Raw genomic sequence first — 22075 nt, 5'->3', positions numbered from 1 at the left:
CTGTTAGTACATTTTGTTTTCCCTACTGTTGGTACATTTTATTTTCCCTACTGTTGGTACATTTTATTTTCCCTCCTGTTAGTACATTTTATTTTCCCTCCTGTTAGTACATTTTGTTTTCCCTACTGTTGGTACATTTTATTTTCCCTACTGTTGGTACATTTTATTTTCCCTCCTGTTAGTACATTTTATTTTCCCTCCTGTTAGTACATTTTGTTTTCCCTACTGTTAGTACATTTTATTTTCCCTCCTGTTAGTACATTTTATTTTCCCTATTGTTAGTACATTTTATTTTCCCTCCTGTTGGTGCATTTTATTTTCCCTACTGTTGGTGCATTTTATTTTCCCTACTGTTGGTGCATTTTATTTTCCCTACTGTTGGTACATTTTATTTTCCCTACTGTTGGTACATTTAATTTTCCCTACTGTTGGTACATTTAATTTTCCCTACTGTTGGTACATTTTATTTTCCCTACTGTTGGTACATTTAATTTTCCCTACTGTTGGTACATTTTATTTTCCCTCCTGTTAGTACATTTTATTTTCCCTACTGTTGGTGCATTTTATTTTCCCTACTGTGGGTACATTTAATTTTCCCTCCTGTTAGTACATTTTATTTTCCCTACTGTTGGTACATTTTATTTTCCCTCCTGTTAGTACATTTTATTTTCCCTCCTGTTAGTACATTTTATTTTCCCTACTGTTGGTACATTTTATTTTCCCTCCTGTTAGTACATTTTATTTTCCCTACTGTTGGTGCATTTTATTTTCCCTCCTGTTAGTACATTTAATTTTCCCTACTGTTGGTACATTTTATTTTCCCTCCTGTTAGTACATTTTGTTTTCCCTACTGTTGGTGCATTTTATTTTCCCTACTGTTGGTACATTTTATTTTCCCTCCTGTTAGTACATTTTGTTTTCCCTACTGTTGGTGCATTTTATTTTCCCTACTGTTGGTACATTTTATTTTCCCTCCTGTTAGTACATTTTGTTTTCCCTACTGTTGGTACATTTTGTTTTCCCTACTGTTGGTACATTTTATTTTCCCTACTGTTGGTACATTTTATTTTCCCTACTGTTGGTACATTTTGTTTTCCCTACTGTTGGTACATTTTATTTTCCCTACTGTTGGTACATTTTATTTTCCCTACTGTTGGTACATTTTGTTTTCCCTACTGTTAGTACATTTTGTTTTCCCTACTGTTGGTACATTTTGTTTTCCCTACTGTTGGTGCATTTTGTTTTCCCTACTGTTAGTACATTTTGTTTTCCCTACTGTTAGTACATTTTGTTTTCCCTACTGTTGGTACATTTTGTTTTCCCTACTGTTGGTACATTTTATTTTCTCTACTGTTAGTACATTTTATTTTCCCTCCTGTTAGTACATTTTGTTTTCCCTACTGTTGGTACATTTTATTTTCCCTACTGTTGGTACATTTTATTTTCCCTCCTGTTGGTACATTTTATTTTCCCTACTGTTGGTACATTTTATTTTCCCTCCTGTTGGTACATTTTATTTTCCCTACTGTTGGTGCCCCCCCTCCATTTCTGCTGTTTTATTTGTTCTGTTGGTGCCCCCCCCCACCCTTGTTTGTCTGTGTCCATCTATTTTGTCCCTCATCCCTGCTGTTGGTGCCCCCAATCCATTTCTGCTGTTTTATTTGTTCTGTTGGTGCCTCCCCCCCCCTATGCTTGTTTGTCTGTGTCCATCTATTTTGTCCCTCGTCCCTACTGTTGGTGACCCCACTCCATTTCTGCTGCTTTATTTGTTCTGTTGGTGCCCCCCCCCTACGCTTGTTTGTCTGTGTCCATCTATTTTGTCCCTCGTCCCTACTGTTGTTGACCTCACTCCATTTCTGCTGTTTTATTTGTTCTGTTGGTGCCCCCACCCCCCCCCCTACGCTTGTTTGTCTGTGTCCATCTATTTTGTCCCTCGTCCCTACTGTTGGTGACCCCACTCCATTTCTGTTGTTTTATTTGTTCTGTTTAATCCCATGTCCTAGCTCTTCCACGAGCCTTGACTTTATATAAATAAATAAAACATGCAGAGGCTCAGCCAAGATTTCAAAAGATAAATAATCCAGACCAGAAAAATAAACTGCCAAACCACTTGCTGTGCACAGATTAGAGCAGGAATTTGTAATTTGTTTAACAAACCTACTCACATGACAACGTGAGATCTTTAACGTCAGCCGTCTGATGCTTCAACATGTAATGCTTGCAGATGGAGCACCCGGCCGAGGGACGGTACACTTTGTGATGCGACGTCCTGCTTGTGGAGCACCGATCGGACAATTTAGTTTGTCTGGTCAGGAATTGAACCCATACTAGACAGCTCAGAGGGACATCCGCATCATCAATTGCACATCTCGAGACATAATACCTGAGAAAAACAAATTTGAATGTTCTTTCAAATCTCAAGTACAATTGTTGATATGAGGGCTTGCACCCCTTATCTCGAAAGGTGGGCCAGGGTGCCACAAATGGCATTGTTACAAGCATCAGCCATTGTTTGAAAGAGCACCTGCACCTTTGTGTTTCATATTTCCACAAGTACCAGGATGCCAACGGCGGACTAGTCTTGAACAGGTGATTGGCTTCAAATCGGATGCAGCTCTCAACGTTAACCTCTTAACGGACGAGGTGTTAGGCTCGCTGCGAGGTGTTATAACCATGGTGTGCAGCAGGTATTTGTTTGTCCAGTGTAGAGAAGGACGGAGCAAAAGGCTCTAGGTGGTTGTTAATGATTGGAATCATGAGGAATGTGAATGTATAAATTCTTGAATAAGATTGTGTGATAAATGTTACTCGGATGAAGAATTGTGTTTCAGACAAAACTCTAGTCCAACATCCGTGAAGCAGACAAACTCTGACTAACCGTAGATCTCCTGCAGATTGGTACGATGATGGACCTTGCTTCCTTTGATTCTGAAAATCAATTCTTTACAAGGTAATCTTTCTGTACTAACTGGATAACAAGCTGTGTGTATTTGCATTACAAGAAATAATCAGGGAAAATGTCATTTTTGGCACATTTCTCTCCCCATCCATTGACACCATGACGAGTAACCTGGGCTTTGGGTGTGGGGTGGTTTCAATTATTGGGGGGATGGTTTCATATGCATAGTCAATTACTCATTCCTTCATTCATTCATTCATTTATTGTTTTTGTGCCTCCACCAACGAAGTCGCCAGAGGCATTATGTTTTCGGGTTGTCCGTCCGGCTGTCCGTCTTTCCGCCCGTCCTTCCGTGATGGGTTTTTATTACCGCGATAACTTGAGAATGGCTGAAGGGATCAAAGTCAAACTTGGTGCAGGTGTGTATGATAATGTAAAGATTAACTGATTCGATTTTGTGGTTATGAGATCAAAGGTCAGAGGTCATGTTGGTTAAAAAAAAAATCCTGTTACCGCGATAACATGTGAACCAGTGATGGGATTTTGACCAAAGTTGGTACAAGTGTGTATTATGATGCAAAGATTAACTGATTTGATTTTGGGGTCAAGAGGTCAAAGGTCAAAGTCTGTAATTGGTTTATAACTTGAAAACAGCTGAAGGGATTTTCACCAAACTTGGTATAATTATATATTATGATGCAAAGATGAACTGATTAGATTTTGGGGTCAAGAGGTCAAAAGTCAGAGGTCATGTTTTTATTTTATTGAATTTTTTTTTTTTTATACAGAGTCAAGGCTCATGTAAGAGCTAACGCATTCCACACGAGAACAGACACAGACCCATAAAACATGCAATAAATAAAGGGAGCAGGAGACAAGAAGGGGAGAGAGGAAAACATACAAGCACAACAACAGCAAAGAACATGGACGTCAGTAGATCTGTGGAAGGGAGAGGGTCTTTGGGGGGGGGGGGTTAAGGGGGGAGGGAAAGGGTGCACTGTATATAACAAATTGACACAACTAGGAATTTCAGGAAAGGAGTTTGAGATTGAAAGAGGCGGATTTGGGATGTATTAACGGGGGTAGAAAAGATCAAGGTTTTGGTTGGGGGAAGATAAGAGCTCTTATGAAGACCTGGAGGGAGGAGTGGAATTGAAGGGAGTGTGGGAGTTTGTTCCAGAGGTGGGAGAAAAGAGGAATGAAAGAGTGAAGGTGAGCAGAGACTTGATTTTGGTGGTTTCACCAGAAGAGAGTTTCTGGCAGATATTGTGCATCCTGCAGGAAAATTTGGGGGACAGAGCAGGGGGAGATAGGCCAGAGAGGAGTCGGTAGAAGACAGAAAGACCACCAACCTGCCTGCGGTGAGTAAGTGAAAGGCCCTCAGAGTTAGCTTCATCACGGGAGATTCCAATGATTCTGAAAGCTTTGGTTTCTACATCGTGAAGCTGAGCTAGGTGTGAGGCAGGAGCACCAGCCCAGAGGGGGGAGCAGTATTCCATTGAGCTGCGGATGAAATCTTTGAATGTGGTGAGGAGCTCAGGTGTGCCAAGGAAGGACTTTGATGACCAGTTGGATGCACGACGGAGATGCTGTTGTGGAATTTTGGACAGTATGTAATTGATGAATCAAGCATTCAATGTCCAAACCTTTTTGTCAGAAGAAGGATTGACAAATTTTAATTCCTGAGGAGGATATCACGTTTTTGTTTACGAGAAGATACACATTAAGAAACAATAAACCCTTTCTTAACCAAGAAGAACATACTGCAAATCACGAAAAGCACATTGCAAGATACACTACAAAATCCTAAGTCCTGGTACAGTGGAGATGTATATCAAAGGAAATATCATAAGGATACACCAAATACACAGTAGCATGCACAGTATACAATATCGACATACAGTATCGACAAACCAAGTGAAAATCCTAAGTACAATATCAACATACAGTATTTACAAACCAAGTGAAATCCTAAATCAAAGTCCTAAGTGAAAAATCCTAATATGAAGTTGTCCACATGTTTTTTATACCGGCTGAAAATAAAGAAATAATTGGGAGGAGCAAGTGAAAGGAGGAGCGAAGATGGGATTGGTCGCATGAAAAAAAGGGGAAGTGTGTAGTAGGATTGGTTGAGCAAAGTGTGGGTGGGAGGGTTTAGGGCAGTGGGGATTGGTCGAATGACATATGGGTGGGAGAGATAAAGAAATGCAATCTGATTGGTCGAGTGAAATGTTGCGATGGGCAGACTTCCTGCCGAGTGAGTTAGAGATTAGGTCTGCATATAAAATATTCTTAATAAGGCACATCTGTTTCCCATTTTCTTTTGTCAGACCTTGCGGAGCCATCATTCTTTTAATTATCCTTGAAGACTTCAAGGACATTGAAGATCATTCATTGACTATCAATGTGAAGCATTTGTAAGAAATAAGTGGATATATATTTTACTCATGTTTGACACTACAAGGACATCTGAAAGATTACTTACTTTATACGATGTAAATGTAAACTACAAAAAAAACTTGATATATTTAACTTATTAAACTTTTAAATATTGTTGTGGTTTTGGAATAAAGGATAATTCCCCCTCGTAGGTAGACGCACCACAACATGAAGCCTCACGATAGTTCAGTTATTTCTTAGTGAATGTAAGCGTAGTCCTGTCCTGCATTAGTTTTGCGTTGAGCAGGCCCGTGAGTAGAGCGGTCTTTTGGCGATAGCATGCCACGTGGCAGGCCTGAACAAGTCTAGCGAGGCCAAAGGGAGGAGCTGCAGGAGGAGTGGCCGGTAAGAACGAGCCGCCAATCAGGGCTCGAGGGGAGTGGCTAACCACGACGATGAGGGGTGTGGTTTGGAACATTTGAGTAGGGCTGGGGCGGAGCCATATAACCCTGCTCCGAGCCCCCCCCCCCCCCCCCCCCCCACCTGAGTTCCCTGTGAGAGATGAGTTTAGAGTTGCGCGTCAGTTCAAGAGTCGGAGCCCCTGTGTGTGATGAGTTCTGAGTTCGGGTCGACAGATGAGTTCAAGTTCTCTCAGTTCAGTAGCGTCGAAGCCCCTGTGAGAGTGAGTGGAGTTGAGTTGAGCTTGAGAACACACGAGAACGTGCTGCAGAACGAGTGCATTGAATTTCCGGTGATCGAGATTGTACACGAACCTTCCCCGTGCCCAGTGCCCTGCGCTGTATTAATCGCACGGCTCAAGAAGACGACCCGTGCCGGGCCACAGACGCGCGATCTCCTCCTGCCTGCCTTCGCCTGCATACGTGCTGTGACCGCCAGAGAGCCACGCCGGGCGAGCTGCCCCGGAGCGACCGACGGCAAAGCGCGTTTGGCGCGCGAACTTCTTCTCTTCTTCTCCCGTGTGCGTGAGTGGGCCCTGTGTCTGGGCGGATAAGTTAAGATTGATTAAGCTTCTGCTCTGTGTCCCCTTTCCTTCTGCGAATCATTGTACATAAATAATAAATCGTGTTATTCCTCTTATTTGACCGTTTCCGTCCCTTCCATTGATTGGCCTCGCATGGTACGACTAGAACCGCTTGAATCGGGTTCCATAAAAGTAACGGCACGAGTCACGTGATACGCATACCATCGGGCATACTCGATTAAGCGTGGCTTGTGCGAGGTTCGGTCCCCGCTTTCGTGGCAGCATGGGTTAAAGGTACGTGCGACGTTGACCCGATACCCTTTTTCACGCTTGCTCCGGAAGTGGCGATTCGGCCTTGTGGACACGAAGACCCAGGGGGAAAAAAGGGGTTTAATCCCCCCCTTTGTAACGGGAACGGGCTTTGGGAGATCCGCAACAATATAATCTTAGAAATACCTGAGTTTTGCAAGCACATCAAATTCCAAACCTGCATGTTATCCGTAATTCATTCATCTTTAACATTATTATTTCGCAGGATTTTAGCATAACTGTCCTGATAATTCAGTAGATGTTTATAATTTTAATTATTGCTTTTGAAAAAGACTTACTGGGACTCCTGACAGTTTTTTTTTTAACTCAAAAGGCCAGAGATAGCTCCCCTGCTGAAGCAAACTTGTATGCAACTGCATCAATTACAGGTATTTAGTTCCGAATTGTTGCCTATATGTTTTTTTTTGAAAAAAACAAGACTGCATTGACAATTCCATATGCAATTTTAAGACTTTTTAAAAATAGCCATAAGACCAACTTGTATGTGAAGCAAGTGAGAAAGAAAGGTACATGTGAATCACCATCCCTCAGAGGTCACGTAGGCAAAACCATTTACTTTCAAGTATGCAAGTGGGAGGGAATACACCCCTCCACCCTGCAAAATAATTTACAAGTATTTTGCATCTCACTTATCAAACTATGTTCGTTGCATACTCCATACTGAGTTAATTTGACCTAGAGGACAGCTACGATTTCACCAAGTTTGTTTAGCCAACAGGCAAACAATCAATGCAAATGAAGAACATTGTCTCGATGGAAATTAGTTTTTACCAAACACAATGTAAATGGTAAACAAGTTTCTTTGAATCAGACATCGTGGCGCCAGCTGTCAGCCGTATTATTTACCTAGAAAATCTCATCTTTCTACAACTTGCTTATAGAACTCAGTAAAAAAAACATTTTATATCTATATTTGAGTGTATTTAAAAACATAACGCAACGACATTTTCTGAATCATTATTCGATATTGTACAAAATTATTTATCATTTGGGAAGACCCAATCTAATACTAATACTATTAGTAAGGGCATTTTATGAGATATTTCACAAATCTGTTAACTAAATTGTTACCAAAAAATTTCTTCACCAATATGTTTGTAAAGGTGTGTAATAACATGTGTTAAAATGTTGAAGTTCAACTCCCGTGGGAAACCCAGAAAAAAAGCTGTTGAATTCGGGTACCGAAAAATTATTTTCGAGAATTTTTATTTTTTTTAATCGGCCCTTAAGTAACTTATGAGGGGTCAAATAAGGGTTTTTCATGATTCTGAGTTGATTGTTAACATTTATATTTTCACTTTTACATTTACACACAAAGTAGCTTTTATTTCACATACATATATAATACTCAAGAGTTATTTCTCATTCACAATGTCAGAAGTTTCAACAGTCATGGTCTATGTCTTCTTCAGACTCCTTCTCCATGAAGGTCTTCATGTCACCACGCTCCTCCTCAGTGAAGGCAAGTTTCATGATGTGTTGATAGATGGCTGCATCGATGAGGAGGTGAACACGGATTGCCTTGTCAAAACATCCTCCATCCATGATGTGGTTGGCTGTCGTACTTCCAGGATAGATCAACTGGATCACATCTAGTAGTCCAGAATCTTCCATGATGTTACCCATTGATCCAAGATAAGACTTCAGCAGGTGAAAACCACCCAACCTTGGAATGACGGGTAGATTTGCCTGCTTTATTATATTCACAGCCTTCAGCCAAATCGGAAGATCAAAGGTCACTATAGCGACCCCAGCGCGCCGTATGCACTCTTTCAGAGTGGTGAAGATGGTGTTGAGGTCATTAGGGTCTCCTTCAATAACTGGGAGGAACTCGATCTGTGTGCTCTGCTTTGCATCATTAGCATGGATTCTCTTCATCCAGCCATTCCAGTTGGAGTGTGGGAACTCAGGATCGTTGGCTTTGATCACCCACCCCGCTGCCCAGAGTGTGTCACCTGGAGTGAGGAGTGGCTGATCATGAGCCAGGGAGGAGGAAAGCTCAGCGAGGGGGAGAAACATGATCGCGTTCGTTCCTATCTGTTTCCTGTTCGTAAATGGAATAATCTTTACTTCAGTTCCTCTCAGGATCTTAGCTTTGTCGAGTGCCTTCAACTTCACCCGGGGGAAAGCTGCTGTTGTCTGTGGATCTGGCAAAGGTGGTGCCGGAGAGGTGACTTCGATCCAACCCATTGAGTGAAAGGGAGTGTTTCCGTGAATAGAGACAATGTTTAAATCTATATTGTCTCCAACAAACTGAGTGACTGCATTGTTTATTTCCCCAACCTCCATAAAGACCACCTGATCATTACTTGACAATTCACTTTCACTGGCTGGCACTTTGGCTGTCATCACTGATTGATCCTCAAGCGCAGCATCAACCGCAACCTCATCATTGATCTGTTCATCGGTTTCCTCCACAATGGTGTCAAGAGTGCCAGAAGTATCTGGAACATCATCTCCACTCCTACTATTAAGGAAGCAGTATTTGTAGTTTTGTGTCTCCGTGTAAGACTCAGTGTATCCCAGCCGGTGGAACTTGTTGAGCATCCATTTTGACCCAAATCTATGATCAAGTTGTATGGCAAGCCCCATTTGGTGTGGCAATACTCCAGACCGAGGTCGATAGGCCTTAATAAAATTCTGCCCCCAAACGGCAACTCTTTCGTCTGTCTTGACAATCGGTCTCAAGAACATCTGAAGGCTTGCAGGAACAAGTGTCAGCTGACTATCGATGTCAGTCATACTGTGTGTGGTGGAGTATGACTTTGGACCTAAATCAATCAAGGCAATATCATTGGATATGAACTTGAGTGCCGTCTTTATGATCTGAGTCTTCTCATCTCCATGGTCAAGATTAGCATGATGCTCTCGCAGAATATTGTCGGTGCCATCTTTGAGACAGAGTACATCTGCCCTTCTTTCCTGTGTTGTGAAATACAAGGTGTCTTCGTATTTCTCTAGAAGTTTTATCTTTAGCCAATGCTTTGAATAAGAAAGGCTCTTCTCTGGTGACTGATTAAACTCCTGCAGCTTTTCATGGACTTGGTCCATGTTCATTACCCCATGCTCTAATTCTGAGTCTAACCATTCGCAGAATTCAATAAAAACTGCCTCTCGCTCCTCATCAATACTCCTCTGTCCTCTCTTCCTTTTTCCTTCCTCATCAGTCTTGGACAAACTGTCACCTCTCACAAACATAAGTTTGCATCGCAAATGGTACAGTGTTTCTTCTGCTACCAAGTCGTTGATCCCTTCCAGGCGTCCAGTGACTTCAGTGCCCCAGTCATCCCCGCGACTCCATGCTGTCTTCAGCAAGCTTGCCTTCAGTGTATCTGCAGTCAAATGATCTGGCACTCTGTATTTCTTTCTAGCTTGTGCTGGATTATTTTTGTAGAGCTGGGCTGGTTGGTTGCAAAGAATGCATACATCCTTATACAGGAGGTCAACTGACTGTGATCTTCTAGAACTGCAGCCAGTTGATGAACTGAACTCACAAGTAGTGCGTCTTCTCTTCAACTTTGATGACTCTTTCTCTGCCTTTGATGCTTGAGCTGACTTCTTGGTGGTTGCAACAAAGTTGTTGTACAGATCATTTTTACACTTCTGGTGGTACCTCAGTTTTCCTTCCTTTTGAGCCTCCTTCATACGTTCCACAACAGTAACATTTTCGACAGTTTCTGCTTGTTTCAATAAAGTTGAGTATCCCTTTGGAGTTGCCTGTATGAGCCTTTCAGCTGGTGTATCCGAGCGTGCACAGATGAAGCAATTGAGCACAGGTGGAGTAACGTCTTCATCCATATTGCTAGACTCCATGTCCTGCAAAGTAGAAAATGAGATATATTTAGAAATTATTTTTCCACAAAGGAGTGTCTGTGGTGAAATATAAATGTTAACAATCAACTCAGAATCATGAAAAACCCTTATTTGACCCCTCATAAGTTACTTAAGGGCCGATTTAAAAAAATAAAAATTCTCGAAAATAATTTTTCGGTACCCGAATTCAACAGCTTTTTTTCTGGGTTTCCCACGGGAGTTGACCTTCAACATTTTAACACATGTTATTACACACCTTTACAAACATATTGGTGAAGAAATTTTTTGGTAACAATTTAGTTAACAGATTTTCATATGTTTCCCTTACTATATATTTCAGAGCAGCATACACTACTGGTTAAAAGTTTTAGAACACCTCAATTTTTCCAGTTTTTATTGAAATTTACGCAGTTTAATGTCCAGTGAATAACCTGAAATGGTACAAAGGTAAGCAGTAAACTGCTCGAGGTTAAAAAAAAAAGTTTAGGTTAGCAAAAATGGGAAAATAAGGTAAATTGCAGTTATATTGTTAAAAAAAAAAGGCCTTCTTCAGGGAACAAGTAATGGGTTAACAACTTACAGCTGTTCTGCAGCAATGTAAGTAAATTAAGCCTTGAAAGTTGATGCAAACAATTCCTACAGGTGTCCCAACCTCTGCTGATTACTTGATGACAAACCCCCTGTCTGTATAAAAGCAGTATTGGAACAGACTGTTATTACACCTTCTGAAGCATTATTTGGACAATATTGCACTGCAGGAAGTAGTATATTGGAAACTGGAGGAAACTGACAGGAAGAGGTCTGGCAGACCCAAAGCCACAACAGAATCGGAAGACAAGTTTCTGAGAGTCAACAGCTTGCGTAATAGGCGGCTCACAGGACAACAGCTTCAAGCACAGCTTAACACTGGTCAAAGTAAACAAGTCTCAGTTTCAACTGTGAAGAGAAGACTGAGCTGCAGGTTTGACAGGTCGAGTGGCAGTAATAAATTGTTGTATCTGGCTATTTCCAGACTACTTTCTCAGTGAGACTTCTCGATTAAGGATTAAGACAACCTCACTGAGTTCCATAAATTTATTCAATCATCGCGGAGAGAAAATCCACCACAAATTCAAACTACACACAGACGACGCGTCGTTCAGTCGAAGGAAAATCTCTCTCTCCAAGCCTCGCAGTCTTCTGTTAAATAGGGATCGTACCCTCTTATCTTCCACAGGTTGGAATTCTGGGGTCACTTAAAGCCAAGTTAAACCCTAGACTCTTTGGCGCCAACTCCATCTGTTTGTAATAATGGGGCGACTCAAGAGTTTGCCCAAGCTGACAATCTATCCATTTAAGGTCATTCCTTGACCTGTTCGGCTCCACTAATGGTGTGTTACATACCAACCCCGTGCTAAGTCAACATTCTCACCTTGTGCCATTTGACAGGGCGACAAAATAAATTCCAGATGTCGGGTCCACACGTTCCTTTGCAGCTTTGAGAACCCTCTTTACAAGAATTACATTGAAATCTAATTTAACTGTTTTTAGCAATAGATTGTCCCAATTATATATATATATAATTCCACAAAAGCAATTGCTAAGATGGCGAAATAAGAAAAAGAGGCTTGCCTGGGCCACGAAGCACCACCAGTGGACTACTAAAGACTGGAAGAAGGTCTTATGGACCGATGAATCAAAATTTGAAATCTTTGGTTCATCACGCAGGGTTTTTGTACGCCATCGAGTAGGCAAAAGGATGGTTCCAAGGTGTTACACCAACTGTCAAACATGGAGGAGGAAGTGTGATGGTCTGGGGCTCTTTTGCTGGATCCAGAGTCGGCGACTTGCACAGAGTGACTGACACCCTGAACCAAAACGGCTACCACAGCATTTTGCAGCGCCATGCAATACCCTCTGGTATATGCCTAGTTAGTCAGGGGTTCATCCTACAGCAAGATAATGACCCTAAACACACCTCCAGGCTATGTCAAAACTACCTTTGCGGAAAAGAACAAGACGGTAGGCTTCAAATCATGGAATAGCCAGCACAGTCTCCAGACTTAAACCCCATCGAGCTGGTTTGGGATGAACTGGACAGAAGGGTGAAAGCAAAGCAGCCTACAAGTGCAACACATTTGTGGGAACTTCTGCAACAGTGTTGGGAAGAACTTCCCGAAAAATATTTGATTTCCATTTTAGAAAGAGTGCCACGAGTGTGTTCGGCAGTTAGATCTCGCGAGATCTCGGAGACGGTGGGAGGGATTTTCGAAGCTCCACACGGTCTCCACGTTTTTCGAAGTTAAGTGTGTTCACAATTGTATTTTGTCGAAACTGTATTTATCTTTCGGTGTGTGAAGTTATTGTGTGCAACTTTGGTTGTTTCTCGGTGTTTATCTTTCATAAATTGATCGTCTGTTTGCCGTGTCGTGTCTTGAGGCCTTGTACAGTGTGCACTGTACAACCTTGAGGCTTTGTTTTTCTCTCAGCGGTCCGTCGTTTGTGATCCAATAACTTTCGTTCTCTGTATTCCCAGTCTTTTCACCCATAGCCTACTTCCTTGTGTAAATCTCAACTCAAAAAAAAAAAAAAAAAAAAAAAAAAAAATTTTTTTTCCTTCTCTGTTCTCATCCGTTTATTCATTCTTATTCGTTCGTTCGTTCTTCGACCACGTGTTTCTCCCCCATTTCCCCAGATAGTTTTCACTCATTAACCTTCAATGTTTACACTTTCCCCTCAAGTTATGTATTCCGTCATATTTTATAACACCTTTTTCTTCTTCTTCTTTAAAAGGCTGCTTTCGACTTGCTCACCAAATCAATTCATCCCAAAAAAAATATCCATCTCCTATAGTGCCTTTTTTCTACATTCCCTAAACTCTCCTGCACTCCATCCTCCATCCAGCGTCCTTAAACGTATTTTTAACTCGAAGGTCACAAGAAACTCATTTTGCAATAAATGTTCGTTTCCCATAAATCGTACACTTTCAAAAATCCAATCTCACCCCTCCCCTCCAAATCTTCCCCATAACCCCTCCCCTCCAAATCTTCCCCATCACCCCTCCCCTCCAAATCTTCCCCATCACCCATCCCTTTCAAATCTCCCCCCTTGCCCCCTCCCTCCTAAACTACCCCCTCACCCCTCCCCGCCAAGACGCCCCCTCGCCCCTCCCCTCCAAGACTCCTGCCTCACCCCTCCCCTCCAAATCTCCCCCATATCCCATCCCTTTCAAATCCCTCCCCTTGTCCCTTCCCTCCCAAACTCCCCCCTCACCCCTCCCCTTCAAATCTCCCCACCCTCATTGCTTCTCAATTTCCCCCCTCTCACTCCCCCTCCTCAAAGCGTCCTCCCCGCTTCTTCCCCCTTCAAACTCTCACCTCCATCTCCCCCAACCTTCTGCCTCGCTCTTCCCCCTCCTCAAATAACACCTCATTGTGGCTCACCCAATCACCATCAAACCTTTTGTCCGCCCCATCCTTCCCTTTCTCCGAGCTATTCTGAAATCTCTGACACACCTTCAACAGCTCTCCCTATCTCTTCCACCTCTTCCACATCTTACCCTACCCCTCCTCCCCCCTGTTCTGTATCTGATGCTCCCCCTTCCTCTTCATTAACGGTATGGACCTCAAACATCCGGGGCCTTCGTTCAAACTTAACTGATCTCTCCATACAGGTTGCTTCTGTCAAACCAGACGTGATCTGCTTAACAGAAACTTTCCTCCTTTATGATGTCTCTGATTCCATAGTATCTCTCCCGGGCTACTCCCTCCTCCGGTATGATAGACCTGAGCCTCGTCCTGGAGGCGGGGTTGCTATCTTTATCAAAAACTCTCTTCCTCATTCGCCCTGCACTGCACTCTCTCCACCTCACCCCCAGGAATACCTCTGGCTACGGCTTCCCCTTCGCTCCCACCTCTTGTTCATATGTGTGTTGTACCGTCCACCAAACAGTGATGACTCCATCTACATCTCGCTGTCTGATGATATGGACCAACTTCTATCTACTCATCCCAACTCTCTCTTCCTCATATGTGGTGATTTCAACTGTCATTATGCCAGTTGGCTGGGTGTGGGTACCTCTCTCACCAGCCATGGCTCCTCAGCAAAGGACTTCTGCGACTCACTGGGACTGACACAATCTGTCAATTTCCCGACCCGGATCTCAGTCAACGGAACATCTTCTCTTCTGGACTTGGTTATGACTAACTTCCCTGAAAATGTCTGCTGCTCTTCTTCTGCTCCGATCGGATCATCTGATCATGTCCTTGTTAAAGTGGACATCTCTCTGACCATCCTCAGGGAGCCTGCTCAGCGTCGACGAGTCTGGCATTTCACTCAGGCCAACTGGCACGGTCTTCAAGCAGCCATCAATCATCTGGACTGGTCTCCCATCTCTACCACCTCTGACATCAACTCATCCTGGGAATTCTTCCAAAGTAAATTGCTCTCTCTCATGCACAGATTTATCCCATCTCGTCTTCAGTTGTCATACCCTTCCTCCCGTCCATGGTACACGGAATCTTGTGGTGAGGCTGTTGCCCAGAAACAACTTGCCTTCGTCTCCTGGAAAGCAAATCCAACGGAAGGAAATCTCATTTCCTTTCACAAAGCCCGAAACAAGTGTGTGTCCACCCTCAGGAGAGCCAGGAAACAATATCTCTCCGTTCTCAAGACCGAACTCTCTTATCTGTCTCCCTCTTCCAAATCCTGGTGGCGTCTGGTCAAATCCGTTTCTGGTGTTTGTTCCCCCTCCATCCCCTCCCTTACCTCAAACGGCTACACAGCTGACTCCGCACGTGAAAAAGCTGAATGCCTCAACTCTGTGTTTGCCTCTAAATCTTGTGTCCCAAACCCATCCCTCTCTGTACCCACCATACCCAGTCGTACCCTGCTGCTCCTGGACTCCGTGTCCTTTCCTCCTGACAAGGTGGAAAAGTTTCTGTCAACCCTCGACTCTGATTCTGCAACTGGACCCGACGGCATCAGCCCACGGGTCCTAAAATCCTGCTCTGCTGCTCTATCTCACCCTCTCTCTGCTCTCTTCACCCTCTCTTTTGCTCAAGGTCAACTGCCATCTGCTTGGAAATCAGCCAACATCACCGCTTTGCACAAAAAAGGTGCAAAAACAGATCCTAGCAACTACAGACCAATCAGCCTTCTCCCAATTATCAGCAAAGTCATGGAATCCATCATTGCTTCGGATATGAAATCTTTCCTCTTCTCCAATGGCTTGATCTCTGATCATCAATTTGGTTTCAGACCAGGTCACTCTACTCTGGACATGCTGCTTCTGCTGTCTCAACAATGGATGGAGGTCCTCAATGCCAAACAGGAAATTAGAGCTGTCTCCCTCGACATATCACGTGCCTTCGACACGGTCTGGCACCCCGCTCTGCTCACCAAACTCTCCTCCTTTGGTATCCATGGAAATCTCCACGCATGGCTGGCGGACTTCCTCTCTAGTCGTCGTCAACGTGTGGCCCTGAATGGGTTTCTCTCATCTCCTCTTCCTGTTCAGGCTGGAGTTCCCCAAGGCAGTGTTCTGGGCCCCGTGCTTTTTCTGGTCTTCATCAATGATCTCTCTGACTCTCTCGAAAATCCTCTCTATCTCTTTGCTGATGACTCCACTCTCTGCCGCTCCATTCCTCTTCCCTCAGATCGGCAGTCTGCTGCCGCCTCACTCTCTGAAGACCTGGACAAAATCACAGACTGGTCAAACAAGTGGAACATGTCTTTCAATCCTGACAAATCTCACACTCTTACTATGTCTCTCCGAAAAGATCGACTGGACAACCCTCCCATCTACTTTCTCAACAATCCTCTCCAAGAAGTTCTGTCGCTCAAGATTTTGGGTCTCACTATCTGCCATGATCTTTCTTGGGAAAACCACATTTCCAAGCTGGCCTCCAAAGCCAGTCGCCGACTGGGCATCCTCCGTCGTGCGAAGTCCTTCCTCGGCACACCTGAGCTCCTCACCACATACAAGACTTTCATCCGCAGCTCAATGGAATACTGTTCTCCCCTATGGGCCGGTGCTCCTGCCTCACACCTAGCTCGGCTTCACGCTGTTGAAACCAAAGCTTTCAGAATTATTGGAATCTCCCGCGATGAAGCTATCTCTGAGGGCCTTTCACTCACTCACCGCAGGCAGGTAGGTGGTCTTTCTGTCTTCTACCGACTCCTCTCCGGCCTTGCACCCCCAGCTCTCTCTGTGCTCTGTCCCCCAAATATTCCTACAGGTCGCACAAGATCTGCCAGCAACCCTCTGATGGTTAAGCTGCCGAAATCTCGGCTCTCTGCTCACCTTCACTCTTTCATTCCTCTTTTCTCCCGCCTCTGGAACAAACTCCCTCACTCCCTTCAATCCCACTCCTCCCTCCAGGTCTTTAAAACAGCTGTTCACCACCATCTCTTATCTTCCCCCATCCAAAACCTTGAGCTTTTCTACCCCCGCTAATTCACCCCAGATCCACCTTGTTTGAAATTCCAACTTCTTTCCTGGAAGTCCTGGCAGTGTCCATATGTTTTATACCTCTCCCACCGCCCCCTTCCCATGCCCCCCCCCCCCCAAAGCCCTCGCCCTCTCTCAGATCTCTCGATGTCTCCATGTCTCTCGGTCCCTGCTCTCAAATGTTGTGTTTGTGTCCTTCCCCCTCTCTCCCCATCTTGTCTACCGCTCCCGATGTTATATGTTTTATGTGTCGGTTTGTCTTTCTGTGTGATTAATGTTCGCTCTTTCACGAGCCTCGATCTTGTATACAAAAAAAAAAAAAAAAAAAATCTGCTAAAGGTGGCTACTTTGCTGAGTCAAATATTTAAATTTTATTTTATTAAACAAAATGATTCTATGATTTATTTTTTTATCTCCAATTGTTTATTTGTTCTATGCTTAATTTCAGAGTACATTGAGACATTAAACTGTGTAAATTTCAATAAAAACTGGAAAAATTGAGGTGTTCTAAAACTTTTGACCAGTAGTGTATATCATTCTTAGTCATAAAGAAATAATTAAAACTATACAAAAAATTATTTCCCATTCTGTGGTTTTCTACAAAACTATGACAAGAGGTGGTCTAACGTTGCCTCTGTTAAGAGTTATACTTTCCCGAGCAAATAAATTTGGTCAGGGTGCCAGCGACAATTGACCTACTCTAGACAAATTTTAACTTCTTGATGGAAGTCATAAAAACTTGCACACGAGGTGAGTAGGTTCTAAACACACGATTTTGACAGGTTGTGGCTCATATAAATCACTCGATTCATAGATAAATTTTACACTTCCTCAATGCCCAATCGGCGACTGGCTTTGGAGGCCAGCTTGGAAATGGGGTTTTCCCAGGAAAGATTATGGCAGATAGTGAGACCCAAGAGCTTGAGTGACAGAACTTATTGGAGAGGATTGTTCAGAAAGTAGATGTGAGGGTTGTCCAGATGGTTTTTATGGAGAGACAAAGTGAGAGTGTGAGATTTGTCAGGATTGAAAGACATGTTCCACTTGTTTAACAAGTTTGTGATATTGTCCAGGTCTGCAGAGAGTGAAGTAAAAATTATTACTGGGACAACTGGTGAACCAGTGATGGGAATTTTAACATACTTGGTACAAGTATATTTGATGCAAATATGAACTGATTGGAGTATGACATGAATAAGTCAAAGGTCAGAGGTCATGTCAGGTACAAATGTGATAACTTTAGAACAGCTGAAGGGATTTAAATCAAACTTGGTAGAAGTATGTGTAATGATCTAATAATATGGGGGGAAGCATATCAGTCGACGTCAAAGAATGCCGTTTCAGTTGAAGTATTTTTTGCATATTGATCGGTTTTGTTTTCTTTCCCCCCCCTCCCCCTCCCAATCAAGTGATCACCAGGTCTCCTGGGTAAATTGCTCAACCCCTCAGAAGGATGGCAGTCTCATCCTTAGCCCAACTCTCTTCACCCAAGATGGCTGTAGACCACAACCCCTTCACCTGACTTCACCATTGCTGCCTAATGTCCAAGAACAAGGATCGCCTCTGGTTAACGGTTCAGTCAGCCCGACCTCCGACCTCGCTGAGCATGATCCAGTCGACTCTGGTGTTTGGAGTGACCCTTTCGTCTCCCTTTCCGTTCAGGTTAAAATCGGATTGAGGGTTTGCTGGGAGCTGTGCTCACGAGGTAAACAAACACTGTCAATGATGAACATACTAACGTCTTTCATAACTCGTACACAGGAGCCGCACTTCATGGAGCAGGAGGTGGAGGTGGAGGTAGAAGGTGAAGGCGAAAGATGCGGATCTGCACATCAAGTCGATATTTATGATGACGAGTGGTTCGATCGCCTTCGGCACTGGCAGAACAGAGTGGCTGCCCACCTTGAAAAATCAGTGAGATGCTTCAATTACTGGGAGGTTGTGTGGCATTGAATGTTTCTTTTGTGGAAGTGGAGGTTGGGGGAGTAAGTTTGGGTTGTGGGCGAAGGGGAAAGGGGCGTGAGTGGTGCAGTGATGGAAGATGGTAGAAGCAGAGGTTGGGAAAACAGAGGCTTATTGGAGTGTTGATGCTACTAATGGGAAAGGTAATATTTGTGGGGGGAGAGGTGTCAGGATCTTCAAGCAGGATGGAGGGTTGGGGTGGGAGATGCTGGAATGGCAGTGCGGAAGAAGATGATTATCCAGCAGGTAGGGGGGTGGTTGAAACGATGTTTATCCTTTTCATTATCTCTATACCTCTACACCTCTACCTGTTCTCATTTAATGATCTCAGTTCTGTCCCCGATCCTTACTTTTGTGAACTCCAGTGGGAAAGTCCTCTTCTGGCCAGCAGCATTGAACAACTGTGCACAGCTCTGTCTATGGGTTCAGAAGGAGGGGTGGGGGTCTCACGTGCCACCGTGTCTTTCCGTTCTCTCGTGCTCGGTGAATCGCCTCAATATGCGGCCTCAACATTTCTCGCAGCTATGCACTTGGTACGTGAAGGGCTTGGTTTGAAAAACACGACATTGTTGAGCAAGCATTTATTTATTTAAAAGGTCAAACTGTTGAACCTCAACCTGAACAGTCAGAAACCATGGGAAATGCTTCCATGTTAGAGCTTTCTCAAGACTTGGCCAAACTTTTGCAATAGTTAACAATGATCTCTGATTACGAGTCGATTCTTAAAACGTAAGCGCTCTCACCTTCGTCCAAAAGTAGTTCCTCCTCCATTTGAATTGAACCGCTGGCTCTGTTGCGGAATGTATCCTTTCACCGATGGCTTCTGTGTCCCTCAACAGGCAACTGCTGGCAAGTTGGAAATAGAAAAGTCAGGACCGAACGGTTTTTCTCTCAAGCTGACATCGTCTGCTGGACCATCTCAGGGTGAGAAGGTCATGATGGAATACGGGGGTACACGTTTGATGTCGAGGTGGAGGTTTTTTTTTTCCTTTTTGGTGAAATGATGGCTTTGAGTTTGTACCGAACAAAGAAGCTTCTTTATGAGAAAAGCTACTTTTTCTATCCAAGGATGTGGGAAAAGGCGTTTGAGGTTTGCTGAGACCGGCGATGCGACGACTGAACCGCCCGATTGTGACAACACCGTAATGTCAGGGAAGGTTCGGCGGGTGGACCTTTTGAACGGACCATCGGCTTCCTGCTCGTAGATCTGAACTCCGTGTATGTTGCTTATCAGGACCTCAAGCACTAATATTATGGGTCTAAGTTATTATGTTGATTCTTTTGTATAATGTTTTCTAGTTAGTACATACCTTTGGCACCAGGTCACATGGTTACAGTGCTCTGATTGTGGCGGGAGGATGAGGTGCGCCCGTGTTGCAAAGCGATACTCTGCTGTGCATCCATGGACACGAGGAGCTTTGGAAGAATGGAGAAGTACGTCTCCAACCAATGATAACCCTGTGCACTCTGTTATTTAATTGTGTTTATGTTATAAAATGGGCTTTTGTTACTCCTTGGGAGGTGGTTGTCCTCTAGTACGATGCTGCGCTCTCCTCTAGTTGAACTAAAACTTGTTCAGCTAGTCCATTGTAGAGTTCTGTGAACTCCCTCCCCATAGATCACATTGTAACACTTAATTTCACATGTGCTGCACTTTGAGGGGTCAAGATGGCGTTTGATCATTTATATGCATTGCCAAACATACATTTGGATGGACAAGACATCGATCATGTCCTGATAAAAGGTTCGACAATCATAGTTTGTTCGCGCTTTTAAACCAGTCTGTGATGTCATGCTGTCACGTTCTCACCTGCCTTGGTTCAACCTATGGCTCTTTCATGGATAGACGGTTAGCCCTGCATATACCAACAGGAGGATTGGTGGGGGGGGGGGGGGGGTGGTCTAGGGAGATGAAGGTAATTCGATATTGCACTATACATGATATATTGTAAGGTATCGACCGATCGATACCTTACTGGAGGAGAAACACTTCACCATCGCAAGGTCAAAGTGATGGTTCCCTTTCAGTGCCATCACTGGGCCCGTTTGGCCAGTGTTGGGCTGCTGTGAGATTGTCGCTCCTTTGGCAAATGTACATATTTTGAAACTACAGCATTATTGTTTTTGTTCTCTTCTGAGATATCCGCTGTACTGCTGATGTAAAATTGCTGTTATGGTTCCAGTTTGAATTTAATTTAAGATACGGTTAAAAGGAACTGTTTAATATCGGCTCCGCAATGGACAAAGTGAGGAAGGGTTACAAGGAGGATATTTTAACGTTTTTTATTTTATCACCAGAGCCGGGCATTACTGTGGCCCAGGTGTGGGTGGGGTGGGTGGGGTGCGGGGATGTGGGTTGTGGCACTGCAGAGGGGTGTGAGTGTGTGAGTCCATATGGTGGAGGATTGATTGTGTCCTCGTTCTTTGAATATACAGTTAAAATACTATTCTTACTGTTGTCACGCGCTTGACTTGCTTAGAGCTTCACTTATTTTTTTACAACCTTTAATGGTAATAAACCTGTTTTATCAGAACCTAGTTGTTGTGAGGATAATTTAAATGTTGCAGTGGAAACTGGAACGGCACTCGGTAGAGCACGTACCTGCGTCAGGCTGAACAGTCTATTGTTGTGTATCCCATTGATAGGTCAGATCTGGATCCAACATGAACCAAAATATAATCGGCTTGTTATTGTCTCCTAACCAACTCATCCACCTAGTTTTGTCACAACTTTTTGAAATATCGTGCTATATATCGTTTTTGGCCCCTCACTTAAAAACATTAAAAAATTCTCGAAACCAGATCTTCACCAAAATTGAATCGATTCATCCTTGACATGCACACCTTGTCCACCAAATTTAGTCCGAATCAGTGCATAACTTTTGAGATATGCTGCTCACAAACAGACAGGGGTGGAAACATAACCTCCATCCCCCTTTGGTGACAGAGGTAACTAAGGGGTTAATTTTCGGACCTCAAGGGGTTTGGATATTGCAGGTACAGTATGGCCTACAGGTACAGTCACGTGAAAAAGTAAGTACACCCCATGTAATGTTTTGACTTTTTCAACATATTTCAACATACAGCTATTTGATCTTCATTTCAACAATATTGATAGATAAAGGTGATATAATACAACAAATATCATGAAACATTTACATTTTGTAGTCCATTGTATAATTTAAATAAACATAAATGCAAATTTCACATGTGGAAAAACTAAATACACCCCTACATTTATCACTACTTCAAATACCTAAAATTAGAATCGGGTGCACCA

At 43.5% G+C, this 22075-nt stretch overlaps 1 protein-coding gene across 8 annotated transcripts in view; it reads left to right on the top strand.

Annotated features, from left to right (window-relative positions):
• LOC137417043 (uncharacterized) overlaps window positions 1-21122 on the top strand; it is an 87336-nt gene extending 66214 nt beyond the window's left edge. For 6 of the 8 annotated variants that reach the window (XM_068102778.2, XM_068103280.2, XM_068103289.2 and 3 more), the window contains 5 exons: window positions 2895-2950; window positions 18243-18747; window positions 19161-19328; window positions 19635-19719; window positions 19864-21122. In XM_068102778.2, coding sequence (XP_067958879.1) covers window positions 2895-2950; window positions 18243-18747; window positions 19161-19328; window positions 19635-19719; window positions 19864-20000 — 951 coding nt within the window. In that variant the 3' untranslated portion in view covers window positions 20001-21122. The remainder of the gene's footprint in view (window positions 1-2894; window positions 2951-18242; window positions 18748-19160; window positions 19329-19634; window positions 19720-19863) is intronic. The other 2 variants (XM_068102785.2, XM_068103284.2) reach the window with 2 other exon arrangements.
• Window positions 21123-22075: the final 953 nt, after the last annotated feature.

The sequence above is a fragment of the Myxine glutinosa genome, chromosome 2 (genome assembly GCF_964187855.1).
Source record: "Myxine glutinosa chromosome 2, kmMyxGlut1.1, whole genome shotgun sequence".
In the NCBI taxonomy this organism is placed as follows: domain Eukaryota; kingdom Metazoa; phylum Chordata; class Myxini; order Myxiniformes; family Myxinidae; genus Myxine; species Myxine glutinosa.
Note: the sequence above shows the minus strand (reverse complement) of the source record. Positions and strands in the feature narration are given on the sequence as shown.